Raw genomic sequence first — 14,289 nt, 5'->3', positions numbered from 1 at the left:
TGTTGGTCAAGTCGTGACTTACTAATTACGCAAATGTGGTCCAGGCTGTTATTAGCGGTCGACTTGTTCGCCTAAAAGGACAAAGCAACATCCTCTATTATCATCATGATCGCCGTCATCAATCAAAAAATTTTTTGCCAACGTCCGCGATAACTCACGTGAAACTTTCTTCGAGGCGAAACAATTAACAACGAGCGGCGTTGCGATAATGGGTGAAGGCGGTGGTAATTGTCTTCTGGTCGGGTTCGTGTTAGAAATTAATTGAAAATTCCGACAACGGTTGCGATTGTAAACGGTTGTTCGAATCGATAATAAATTGTCGGATTAATATTCGAATAAGATTGTTTGAATAAATTAGTGAGGAGGAATTTTTTGCTGGCGAGTGAAATTTTGCCTTAATTAGGCTTAAACGCCTTTCTTTTGATAGTAGAGACGTTTTATTTGGTTTTTATTGGTGCTGTTTAAAATTCTTGTATAATGGAGGCGATCCAGTCCGTTGGACAAAATTGGTGGGTTCGTCAACGACTAATTTTGAATTAATTAATTTTTTTTTTTGCTCAGTGAAATTTACCTGGGCTGATGATAATTGTCAAACACGTATGAAGAGTAGTTGTTTATGCAACGGGTGCATAAAGTAGTAGATATTTCCAAGGTCACAGCCCATGAGAGAATCCAATAGGTACCTCTAGTTATGCCACGAATGGGGAATACGACCGCACGGGTCGCAGGCGTGTATTTTTTCTACGACAATCAAAACACGAATCTAAAATTGACGTTTCCAACGCCAAGATGGCGGACTACTTCGGTTATTTTCAATGAACTCTCACGATTCTCGGGATTTTTTTTTACGAATTTAGGTAAACATCGACGATAGTGTGGCAATTTTACTCACCCACCAGAGTTGTAGTACATAATAAATTGCGAAATTCAATAAAATTCGCCAACGTTCTCACTTACCTTGTGAACGGAGTGTTGGTGGCCCCCCATGTCGGGTGTTCCAAATTCGTGCAGAGACCATCAAACCTTCTGTACTTTCCAGCTCTGCACTCCACGTTGGACAAATATGGTGGACACACTTCGCGAATTAGCGTCTTGCTGGTGTCAATCAGGGGCAGACCTTTCTCGATGTCCTCGTAACTCAACCCGTACCTATCCCAACACAACAAGAATAATTTTTATTGTTGAGTATATTTTGAAGAGCTCACGTTCTGGCCAGGTTGATGGAAATGTCGAGGAGAAGCTCTCCGACGGTGGCGACATCTTCGGGCTTCCAGTCTCCGTGGGGTTGGGCGATGTCTGTCGGAGACAAGGCAGAAATAAAAATTGTTGAGGGATAGGATGGGGACTTACGTATCCTTTTGCGGGCGTCGAGGTAGGCGGCGTTGACGGCATCGTATGTGATGCAGGTATGGGGGCCGTTGTAGTTGCTGAAATTTATTTGGTCACAGTGTGTGTTGGATTTGGTGGGGTCAACTTACAAGGGAGTTCCCCTTAAGAGGTTGAGGGAATAGTCGAAGTGACTGCTTTTGGCGGGACCGTTCAAGAGGAGGGCGCACTCTCCGTCTCCGTTTCCCGCGAGGTCCACTGGTGTGTACTGAATTGAAAGAACTAGAGTTGTTTGGTATAGAATCGTCGCTGTGAGCCACCAACACAGGGGAAGCGTCCCCCTGGAAGACATGAAGAAAATTAAATTTTAATATGTAGAATGAAACAGAATAGAACAGTTGACGTCTGATGTCGTATATTTAACAAATTTTAGAATGAAAATCAAAAATATATGTAATGATTTTCTGATAGTAAAGAATAGAGAAAAATTAAAGGAAAAGAAAGAATAATAATGATAATAATAAGCAAAGTTTATTGAATGACAGGTATATAATAAATGGAACAAACAAAGAATAAAGAAAAAATCTTAAGTAAAACCAATAATTAAAGTTTTTGAGACAAATTTTAGAATAAATACTAAAGAACAGGGAAATAAAAAACAAATGTAAGAATGAGTTAAAAGGGAAAAAACATCTAGTAAAAATATTAGTTAGCGATTTATAGCAAAACAAAATAAAGAATGAAAGTGGAAAACGTAAATGATTAAGTGACTATTCAAATCGCATCAAATTCTCCAATAAAAATGCACGATTTGTCATTTCTGTACCAATCAGAACGAAACTTCCTGATTATTCATCACATGTGAAAATTATCGGTTATTTTCACTAGTGATGATCATCAGGAAAATGTATTATAAATTTTGTTCGTTGAATAGTCCCTCGAATACCACTATTAGTCAAAGTTACGTAGACTACTTTTGTGGTGTTCTCACTCATGTCCCCCACGCTTGAGAATACCACTCGTGCTACGCACTCGTGACATTATAAGTGAAAATAAAATAAAAAATATAAATGCACTGAACGATGTTTAAAAAAGGAGTTAGAAATATGTAGTTGAAAAAAAAAAATTAAATTATATCATTAATAATATATAATAATAAAATAATAAATAAAAAGGCAGAATATAGCCTAAGGGAGTCCGTTTCGGCTCAGGGACGCGAGGGTCGCGGGTTCGATTCCGACCCAGGGCGAAATTTAAAAAATAATTAAAAAAAAAAAGGGCTATATTCTGTCTCGTGATTCGGAAGTCACGTTAAGCCATTGATCCCGGTCTATTGAGTTGGTCACCATGCCCCTCATAGATTTGTAAACCAGTCCTAGACTGTGTAACAAAATTTTTAGTACCGCAATCTCTTTAAAAATTTAAAAATTCTGGATTTAGATAACACATTGGTAGTTGAAATTCAAAAAGATATATTATTATACTCATGTCACATCGTGAGGAAGTTCCTTAACATTGACACAGAACATAATACACAACAAAGTCAAAATGCGGAGGCGAGACGCCGGTAATTATGTTGATAAGCACTGCACTATTACTTGATAGTAATATCCGTAATAGTGTATGTACTCCGGCAAAATTGCCGTGCCGCCGGGTGGAGGTGGGATACGAAAAAAAGTAAACAAGACGGAGACCTAATAAAGATTCAATGAAGAAGGAAAGTGGGAAGAAAGTATATATTAATATTTTCTAATAATAAAAGAATAGAAAAATAAAAAAAATATATGTAAGTACCTACCTATAGGTGTAAATGTATTTAAAAAGAGAAATCATCAAGTAAAAATATTCGTTACCATCTAAAGCAAAACAAAACAGAATGGAAGTAAAAAAATTAAACAACTTAGTGAAGATGGAAAAATTAAAAAAAGAATAAGAGATTATTGAAAGGTAGGTATATAAGAAAGGGAACAAAAAAAAGGAAAAAGAGAAATATTAAGTAAAACCGAAAATAATAGAAATAAATGAAAGTAATTGCAAAAATATTCTGATAACACAGAACATAGATAAAAGATTCAAAACAAGTATATACAAAGAAGATTTAAATGGGAGAAAGTATCTAGTAAAAATATTTGTTGCAATCTACAGTAAAATAAATGAAAGGGGAATACATAAATAACGAAACATGATGATAAAAGAAGATAACGAAAATAAAAGAAAGAATAAAAAAAGTGTGCTGAATGATGCATCAAATAGTAAGTAGTTTATTTAACGAGTTCGTGTGTAAACTGGGCTTTTTTGGCATGAGTGGGCCAGTCTAAACGCGAGTGCCAAAAGGAGCCCAATTTACACATGAACGAGTTGAATAGCTACAACATTTTCAAATCGCTTAAAATCTTTAAAATTAGCTTGACGTTTCGTTTTGACACGTTGTGACATTTATCAAAATCCATTCACACAGGAGAAAATTTTCAAATTCTGACAGTGTCGAACAAAAAAATTAGTTGAAAAATGTTAAAGAAATATAGAAAACGTAACAAAAATAGTAAAAATGAACAGAATGGAAGATACAATACAGATTGAAAAAGGAACAAACGTGGGAAGAAAATTCCCATATATTTAAAGAAGTGACAGTCGAGATTTAAAAGTGCAAGTAGAACTAAAAAAGAATACTTAAATAAAACATGACAAAATTAAAAATTGGACAGAATGAGAGGTCCAATAAAGACTGAAAGTGGGAAGAAAGTAGAAGAAAATTTCAATGCTCGGAGAACATGGATAATAAAGAAATATGATAAAAATGAAAAAAAAAACAGTGGAAATTGAAAAAAAGAATTAAGGTTGAAAGTAAAAAGAAGAAACTTCAAATGTTTAAGAGATTTAGAATAATAATGAAAACACGATAAAAATGCAAAATAGGCAGCACAGATTAAGGTGGGAAAAAAGTAAATAATATATGCAAATATTTTAAGTGAAAGAGGGAGTTAAAAAAAGAAAGGAAAATATTTGTTAACACATATGTATAGCAAAACAAAATATAGAATGTAAGTGGAAAACGTAAACAACTAAGTAAAGTAAAGTAAAGATAGTGAAGTAAAATAGTAACTTATTATACCAGTTTTATAAGACACCATTTTGTCGCACGCGTTTTTTAGAGCACAAGGAGTGCTATAAAGCAAACAAGTGCGACAAAATGGGTTATAAAACGAGTGTAATACAATATTTTTTCTATTTTGCCCCTATTTTAAATTAAAAAAGGTTTAAAACACAACGCTGGGAAAATTATATTTGGCAAAAATAAAGGGTTGGTAACACTAGTAACTAGACGAACAATTGCAAGGTTTGATTTTAAAGTATCGTGAAATGCAGTGATCACGTAGCAACTACTCACTGTGAGTCGCTACCAACATTAAAAATTTAAGTAAATGTTCCTGAAACCGGTATCGAAAAGAACTCCTTTTCGAAACCCGTTTGAGTGTTATACTGACTGTATTAAAGGTGCAAAATAGAACAAAATAATTAAAAACCTGGATAGAAGGGTATTTAAAACAGGAATTGGAAATAGTTGAAAAAAGTAAAAAATGGTACATATTATTAAATTTATAGCTCAAAAGAGGAATGAAGGTGTGAAAGAAATGAAGGAAAATTGAAATTTGATTAGAGAATTTTAAAGATATAAGAAACGTGACAAAAATAAAACATAAACAGTGGAGAAAAAAACAAATGGGGGAAATCAATAAAAAGTAGTAGTAGATGTACCTACTAAAAACAAAGATAAACAGTGTATACTTATACTTATATATACTTATACTTATACTTATAAACAATTGTATACTTAGAGGAAACTTTATAGAAATGGAGAGAATTTCATTTCAAAATTATTATGAAATGAGTGTCCGAAAAAATGGAGAAAACGAAGCAGAAATTAAAAGAATGAGCGGAAAAGAGCAAACTGACAGGAGTTGAAGCTCTAACAAATCCAAAAGTTATAAATAAGTAGATAAAGAAAATTGTATATGGTGGGTAACATCGGGTGTTCATTTAAATTTCTGGTCTAAGTTGACGTTGAAGAGTCGATTGTGAACGCACTACGGATTACGGATCAGGGATCAGCTGTTTAAATCTTACCATTGTTTGTGTTTTTACACGAGTGGTGCGTTCACAATCGACTCTTCAACAAACTTTGACCGGAAATTTAAATGAACACCCGATACTAACAACATGGTATTATGTATTAGCTTTGGAAAATAAAGAATAAAATGAAATATACGAAATATGTAGGTAAATTACAGAAAGAAAAATGGTATAAAAGATCGAACAAAAAGAAGTTAAGAAACAGATACGATAATAAATTAGACATTTTATTGAAAGAGAATATTCATTATTTGAATCAAGCCTTATAATTAAGTACACGATCTATTATCTATTATAAGAATGAAGGAGATAGTATACCGAGACATAGGATTTTACATGTAAAAATAAGGAGATCCAATTATTGGCTCCCCTAATAATTTTATGGCAAAATGGTTAAAATGAAAGTTTTAGAGAGAATTAAAAGTATTGTCTAATTCCACCTTTTGTTTTTTTGTAACATCTTGTGGTACTGAAAGAAAAGCAAGAAAGAAGTTAAGACAAAAATACTAAAAAGCAGTAGTAGGAATGAAATTTGACTTCTAAAATTATTTGTCGGGTGGTTTCACTATTATTTAATTTTCTTTTGATCTGCCCTTCAAATAAACTCATACAGGACTACCGGGCGAATGAAACGGTATCTTCTATTAAATGTTCAAACTTTTCTCCAATTCTTCGAATTGTTTCTGTGGCTGAAATTGGTCGGTCTGGGAAACCTGAAGCAAATGTTGCTTGGAAGTTTCTTAAAGAGGATCCTCCATAATACCATTTAAAGAAAGAAATAAAATTTCATGCCTAGTAGTACTTTTTAGTATTTTTGTGTTAACTCTTTTCTTGCCTTTCTTTCAGTACCACAAGATATTAGAATAAAGCTAAGATTGAAATTAGACAGTAATTTTAATTCTCTCTAACTTTCATTTTAACTATTTTGCCATAAAATTGTTAGGGGAGCCAATAATTGAAACTCTTTATTTTTACATGTAAAATCCTATGTCTCGTAAACCAATTCTACACCCGGTATGTAGTAAGGAAACAATACATTGTTTTAGAAGAATCAAATTAAAAGCATATAAACAAAGAGGAGAAAAGAGAATGAAAATATAAATTTAAAAAATATAGAAACGCAATAAGTAGATAAATAGCGTAAATCAACAACAACGGAAAAAGAAAAAATCAATAAAAATCAAAGTCAATAAGTACCTAAATACTTTTAATAGAATGTTTGAAAAGTCAGAAAGAAGAATACTTAGTTCAAAATGTAGGTTGAATTAAAAAGATGCAAGTGACTCTTGGTTAAACAGTAAATGAAAGAGTTCAAATGAAAAGTACCTAATACCTCAATGATAAACAGAATAAAAATTATCACTTGTAGAAAAAGTCAAGACAACCATAAAATCTGAAAAGAATGAAACACTTAATCGTTGCGTCGCATTTCCTTTTATGCTAGACACACTTTATTATTATTACTACTCGCAATGCATTCCGTGCCACAAGAAGGTCACTACACCTATGACATGATGCAAGATGCCCAGCGTGCGCGTAATCCAAGAAGTAGCAAAAAATTCAACAAGACCGACAGCAACGCGGACCCTTGAGGCACACCCCGCCAGCGGCGACTCGTCACCTCGACTCGCGGTATGTACTTTCCTGCAAGTCATTCCCGCTGCAGGACTGCATCAGACGGCGGACTTTCTTCACGCGGCAAACGCTTTCAACACCTCTAGTTTTTCGCCGAGAAAAAACGACTCGATGGAAAGTCACCATAAATTACCCTAGAGAAAACCAGACCGGATCGCATAGAGGTCACCAGATAGGCCTTAAACGAAAGGAAAAAGGAGTGTTCCTATTAATGTCAACAACAATAACAATTAAGCGAAAATTGCGAAATTGCTCTCGTTGTGCGGTGCGAGTTTGTGTCGGTCACAAATAAAAATTTGTGCTGAACGACGGCGGCGATTTTCTTCGAGACGTCTTCTGGTCGGTGAAAAGTTGCGGTTTTGGTGTAAACGAGTCGGAACGCCTTGACCCACTGAAATTTAGAAGTTGCTTTTTCGAGTTGTTTTTTTTTTGCAGTTGTGCACTTGCCGAATTAACGGAACAATTAAGAGGAGAAAGTTATTTTCTGTTGCAGCGCCGTATGCAAGATCTATGACGTTGATGTCATCGGTGTTGGGTAATGGCGGTTATTAGTATTGGATAAGATATGATCTGCTGTAATTATTTACTATCGGTTGTAAATTCATGATCTGCGGATAGGATTGTCGCCCGCAGGTCTGTGCAGTTTCTGAAAGAAATCTGGTCGTCTCAAACGGGTTTGTGTGTTCAGTATGATGTACGTAAAAAAATATAATTGAAGATAATTTGGAATTTCAGGAAGATACTTAAACTTGTTTAAGTATAAAAACAATAGCAAAAAAAAACAGTCAAAAAATTATAATTAGACGAAAACAACTGTACAGTCAACAGCAAAAAATTAAGAATATAAAATAAAATCTGAAATAACAAAAATAAATGAATTGATAGTATTCTAAAAACTAAACTATAAATAAGATCGTAAAATTGAAAAAAATGGAAGACTTGTTTGTATAACATGAAAAAGATGATATAGCATAGAGAAATAATAGTATATTATGTTATGAGGAGCAAAAATGAAAATGAATAAAACCATTTTTCCTCCGAATAACATATACTATTTTTTGTTCAAACCTTCATAACAAATTATTTAAGACATGTTAAGAAACTAGGTAGGAATTTCAAATGATTTAGCTAGTTTACTTTACAGCCGCTCATTAGCGGAGATCACAACTTCACGGACGCCCTCAGCGGAGATAATAACTTCACGGACGCTCCTCAGGGGACATAATAACTTCACGGACGCTGGTCAGTTCTTTAGATGCCATGACAATGAAGTGACACTTTAGCATTATCAATAATACAGCAGTGCAATGTCATATTTTACGGACGTTTGAAAAAAAAATACATATTTTATTAAAATATTTAGGTAAACATACTAATGATTAGAGTACAGAAGTACATACAGGTGTCCAAAAAGGGCGCACTAACGGTGCATTACGGTGTAGAAGAGATTACCGTAAACGTCAGAAAAATGTTTAAAAAATTCTATCGGACTTATTTGCTAATTTGGCGGTCTTTGAATGTGGCACTTAATAGGTCAACGATTTCGAAATATGTATATGCATTAAATTGCCATGAAAACTACCTCGAATCGTACGTATTATCACAAAGTACAAGATCAGATCATTCACTACCAATATCTAATCCTGCATAATGGAGAATTTAGAAGCTTTGAAAATCGTAAAAATTATCTCAAAACTACTACGGCAACAATGCATGGTAATAATGTACGAGTATTTCTTTGTTTACATTGTATAATCGTTAATTGAATAATTGATTTTTTTTTGTTTCCTCGATAAGATAGTAAGTAGTAAGTATGTAAAGATTCTCTGACAATAACGAACAGAGACATAAAAAAATTAGAACAAGTGGATAATAAAAAAATTGAGAAATAATACTCGTATTATATACATAAAATCGAAAATAATAAAAATAAATGTAATTTTTTACATGCTTTTTGAAAATGTTAAATTCGTCCTTTGGTTTGCAAGAAAAAAGGAAAAAACTGCGTTAAACGTGGATGCAAAAACGTAGACGCCTATGAAACAAAATATGTGCGCACTATCGTCGAATTTTGATCACCTCTCTTCGCACAAACGCAGGTGAGATTAAATTTGACTTTATTGCTACGTTTTATTGTTTTTTATTTGTTGCAACATTTCTCCCATTGTCTATTTTTAATATTTATTTTCAATAAATTTATACAACTTTACGTTTCTAATAAAGCTTTTGACTTTTTACAGATTTTAAAGGGTGTACAAAATTTTGCTTGGCAATGTTTCATCAATTATTTCGAAAGGTGACTGTTCAAATATTTTCAAAATTTATATCAAATTTTTAACAACAAACTCTAATTTTTTCGTTGGATCAGACGAATGATTTAGTTAATTGTTTGTGTAGACACCTATTTTTTAATGTTTAACAATCTAATAATAATTGAGCTGTGATAAAATTACATTTTTTAACTAGAGGTAATTTTATTATTACTAATTGAATGTTCACCATCTAACATATCTGCATTTTAAATTTGATAAAAATCTGTTGGCAAATAACCGAGATATTTGGCTCGAAAGTCTTAGGTGGGACACCCTGTATGTAAACAAGTTTTGATAATAAATAATACAGATAAGAAATAAAACAAGTGCAAGAATAAGTTAAATGGGAGAAAGTATCTAGTAAAAATATTAGTTACAATCTATAGTAAAACAAAACATAATTATGTGGAATGGAAGTGAAAAACGTAAATACCTAAATGTAGATAGAAAAATGAAAGAAAGAATGAGAAAGTACGAGTGTATTGAATGGTATTGAAAAAACGAAAAAATCAAGAATTATAGATACCATTATTACATTTAAAGCTTGAAATGAAATAGTATGTCAAAAAGATGAAGGAAAAGTAAAATACAGATATGTAGTTAGACTTGTTAAAAATATGTAATGGAGAAAAAGAATAACGGATATCAAGGTAAGTATGTCAAATAAATATGTACACCTGAAAAGAAAATACAGGGTTATTATAAATTATTGTAGTCGAAGCAGGTTATGCCCATGTTATGAAATTTTTGCCGCCTCACTATGAACTGTCAATTTTTTTAGGTGAAAAGTGCGGTAATGAGACTATTATTTATTTTTTTTTAATTAACGATTGAATCCAAAAATATTGAGTTGTTTTGCAACCAATTCTAATATTGAGTTGTTTTGCACCCAATTTAACTCCTGTGTGTTAACGGTGTGTACTCACTTATTCACATTATTTTGATATTTTTTATACAGGGTGTCCCCAAAAAAGAAGACGAGTCCATAACTCCGTTATTTATCGGAAGATTTTAATTATCTGTACACCAAATTAAATGGTTGTTAATAGGCTACAAAATGGCCTAATAAATTCAAGTATAGCCCCATGGGCTTCAAGGGTAAACTGTCAAAATATTTTTTTTCAAATGAGATTACATATTTTTTTTAGTAATTCTGATAGAAATTTTTATTCTGAAAATAACAATGTATCACAAGTATACACTTAAATACCAAAAATTCACAAAAAAAAAGTAAAAAAACGCTACTATCGTCTATGTTCCATTTTGCGCTAAACATTGGCGGCGTATCTGCGCAATCCCACATGTTATTATTTGTCATTTGTTTTTTCAGCTACGTTAATTTGGTTATGACATTGTGACGCAATGCATTTTGACAGCTTTTCGCTTGGTGCTCGTCATTTGTTTCAAAAGTTGGTGTTATTTTTTTTTATGTGAAGTTATACTTGTGATACATTGTTGTTTTCAGTATTACTAAAAAAAAATATGTAATCCCATTTGAAAAAAAATATTTTGACAGTTTAGTCTTGAAGCCCTTGGAGCTATACGTGAATGTATTAAGCCGTTTTGTAGTCTATTAACAACCATTTAATCTGGTGTATAGATAATTAAAATCGTCCGATAAATAAGGGAGCTATGGACTCGTCTTTTTTTTTGGGGACACTCTGTATGAAGCGGCAACCATACATTTTACATTCAGTTTTTACGCCTACTTGGACTACAGAGTGATCAACAAGAAACCAAATCAAGAGTGCTAAATCATCTTTTATTTTATCGAAACGTACGTCGTATACTAATCAGACACTTTTATATAATTGCTGTGCACTCGTTTTGTTGGTTGCCTACCCCTCAAAAATCTATTATTAATTGCCTTTATAAATTGTTTGTAATTCATGAATAATGGATTTAAAAGGAAGTTATTATTAATTATTATTTATTACTGATTAAGGAAAAAACACACAGTTACATAAAATTCCTTCATAAGGCACGTAATCTTTGGTTACAAAATTTTAAAAGTAATTATTTTTCAGAATTCTTTGTTTTGTTGTTTTCTGTAAGAAAAGTGCTAAAGTTATTATTCTCACATTTTTGGTTAATTGAGAACTTACTCGTATCTTTTTTAGCAGTTTAATTAAAACATTTAAATTATTCCAAGGTCAAAAAATAAGTTTTCACAAAAACTGCTCCAAATGTTCTCCATTGTGGTCCAGAAAGAGTCAAACTCGCCTCTCATATTTTCCAAAAACACTTATGAAGCTGTCAGGTGAAATGGACTGCCAAAATTCATTTATGGTGAAAATTTCTTTAAGGTAATGTGTGGGTTTTATTTCTTGCAACACACAAGGGAAACAAATTAATAGCCTCCTTCAAAATTTTTGCAATAAGTGCCATAACTCAATTTAATTTGCAGTCTTAAACGCCTTATGGAAGTTGAGGGATGTTCCTTGATAATTTGTCGAACATTTTGCACCATTTCTAAAATTTGAACTAAGGACTGACCTGACTTCTTCTTAATGATGGATTATGATTCACTAAAATTAGGCATTATAATTTTAAGACATTGATAAACTTGTTAATAACCAATACCATCAGGTTCAGACATTTGGTTTGAAATTCTTCAGTGTAAGGGGGTACAAAGTAAGGCCAGTCTTCACTTTCTTGTTTCACCCTCTTTCGAAAATAATCTAATAAAAATGCCTTCTCTTTAATGGTAAAACCCATTTTACAACTTATTCTGGGATAATTATTGCTTACAATTCCAATAAACGTCTGTAAATATTTCCGAAATCGAAGATTTGTTTTTTAGATTAAATCACTTAAATTGTCAACAACAACAACCTTGAATTTTGAAATGTGACATTTAAACGAAACATCTCCGTACCAGTGGCGTCGCGTTTGGCAATAAAGCTGATAATTTACTTACTCTTACAAATGTAAAATGTTGCTCTTATTTATCTTATAAATTGTTTCCCTTATCTTATAATAATAATAAAATGCACAATTATAATTCCAACGTCTAAAATTCATGAGGTATGATTTATTATAAACTAGCGTTTGAGACCACAAATTGTCTACGGCCATGCTTTGAACGCTTATTTGCGTATGATTCTGCTACGACGTGACCGATAATTTGCAACGCTTGCTCTGATTTGGATTCTTGTTGATCACTCTGTATAATCATTTATAATTATAATAACCCTGCACTAACTAATTTCAATCTTACGAGTAGTAAAGCCTAAAAAGTGTAAGATAAAAAAAAATTGAGTAAGACGACAAGTGGAAAATAATGAAGAGCATCTGTAAAAAAATTGATGAAATTGAAAAAGGAAACGAAATATAAAAAAGGAGATGAAACAATTCAGAGTAGTAACCAAGTACATATGTAGTAAATTGGTTGAAGTTAAATGAGAATTAAAAAAGAGGAAAATCAGTCTATAAAACCGACTTATTGCGGAATCAGGCGATTCAAAATCAAAGAAATTCCTTTTCGAGAGGATTTCCCTTGCTATTCAACGCGGAAACGCTACAAGCATTCGGGGCACTTTTCCAGATTCCGCATTATTAGGTAATTGTTTCATCATACTTTTCTTAAAGTCTACAAAATACTGTACAAAAAAGAAAAGAAAACTGAAAGGGAATTGGTAAACACTTATTTAAATTATAACATTTAAAAGAATAAATAATAAGAAAAGTTGAAACATTTAGGTCCAGTTGTATAAAGCTTAGTTAACATCGTGTCAGCTAACAACGCGTCAAGTCGTAAATTTGGCTGATTCAAATAAAATGTTAAATGTCCTCCAATCAGATCGCTTAACATTATGTTAACTTTAACAACGACTTGACATCGCTTTATGCAACCAGGCCTTAGACTATTTAGAAATTAAGGATCTTCACACATACCCTTTTGGATGACAGTAGAAAGAATGAAAAAGATGGAAGAAAAAGAAAAATTATATAAAAATACAAAAAGAACAGAAAGCAGTTAAGAAACGAATGTGATCATAACAAAGAGTAAATAAATATTTGCTATTTGGGAACTTAGTGAAAAAGATGACTAATGATAATAAATAAAAGATATGTCATAAAGAATAAATGCAATAAGGTAGTACAGAATAAAAATGAGAGCAATAAAAGAGAAAGATGCGATAAATAAACAATCGAAAAACAAAGAGCAAAAAGAAGCCGAATATATGTAGATGGATAAAAGTTTAAGAAACTAGAAAGGTGAACCACCAATAACATGATAGAAGAAGAGAGAGCAAAATCTAAGCTAATACCGAAACGAGACGCTTTCAGAAAATGTAGGAGATTCTGAAATAAAAATGGTACAAATTTTAGGTAGAAACAAAAAATTCATTCAGTCCTGATGCATTTTATTTTACGGACTTTATTATCCAGTAACGATAAAATTTGTCAGAAAAACCGAGTGTAAGCTTTACTTATTATTCAGACACCCACCACTAACCCCACAGATATTATTATTACATATTAATTTATTCTAATTTTACATATTTATCAATCTGATCGAATTCAATGAAACAAATAAATTATGAAATGACGACATTAAATAAAATATTATCTATTAAAAAATATTTTACCCTGCAGGCAGTGTAACCGTTCTATTTGGTCAAAAACCGGTAGTGACACATTCTGGTAGTTCTCAAAATGTCACAAATTATAATCGAACGAAAAGAATAAAAGGTTATTTGGGCAGCGGTTAAACATTTTTTACGACACACAAATACCAACTAGGTACACCGCCAAAAATTTCAAAAACTCCAATTGCAGTCCACGACGACACTTCTGACACGAGCCCCATCGACAACAACCTTCGAGAACTAGCTCGACGTTGCAAAATTGTTCGCGGAAAATGCAAATTTTCTTTCTC

The 14,289-nt window shown here is 32.4% G+C and overlaps 1 protein-coding gene and 1 long non-coding RNA gene across 2 annotated transcripts in view; both read right to left on the bottom strand.

The window, feature by feature from the left end:
- cysu (Curly Su) overlaps positions 1-14,289 on the bottom strand; it is a 45,841-nt gene that overhangs the window by 4,377 nt on the left and 27,175 nt on the right. Inside the window, exons 2-5 of the mRNA XM_069055861.1 lie at positions 1,479-1,667; positions 1,351-1,427; positions 1,206-1,296; positions 958-1,149 (exon numbers count right to left, since the gene is read on the bottom strand). Of these exons, the coding sequence (XP_068911962.1) occupies positions 958-1,149; positions 1,206-1,296; positions 1,351-1,427; positions 1,479-1,667 (549 nt within the window). The remainder of the gene's footprint in view (positions 1-957; positions 1,150-1,205; positions 1,297-1,350; positions 1,428-1,478; positions 1,668-14,289) is intronic.
- On the bottom strand, positions 11,318-12,591 carry LOC138137332 (uncharacterized). The gene is made up of 2 exons (XR_011161693.1): positions 11,988-12,591; positions 11,318-11,932 (listed from the first exon to the last, which is right to left on the bottom strand). It is a non-coding gene; the product is annotated as an uncharacterized lncRNA (long non-coding RNA).

Source organism: Tenebrio molitor, chromosome 8, assembly GCF_963966145.1.
Source record: "Tenebrio molitor chromosome 8, icTenMoli1.1, whole genome shotgun sequence".
Classification (NCBI taxonomy): domain Eukaryota; kingdom Metazoa; phylum Arthropoda; class Insecta; order Coleoptera; family Tenebrionidae; genus Tenebrio; species Tenebrio molitor.
This window is presented reverse-complemented; position numbering and strand designations above follow the sequence as displayed.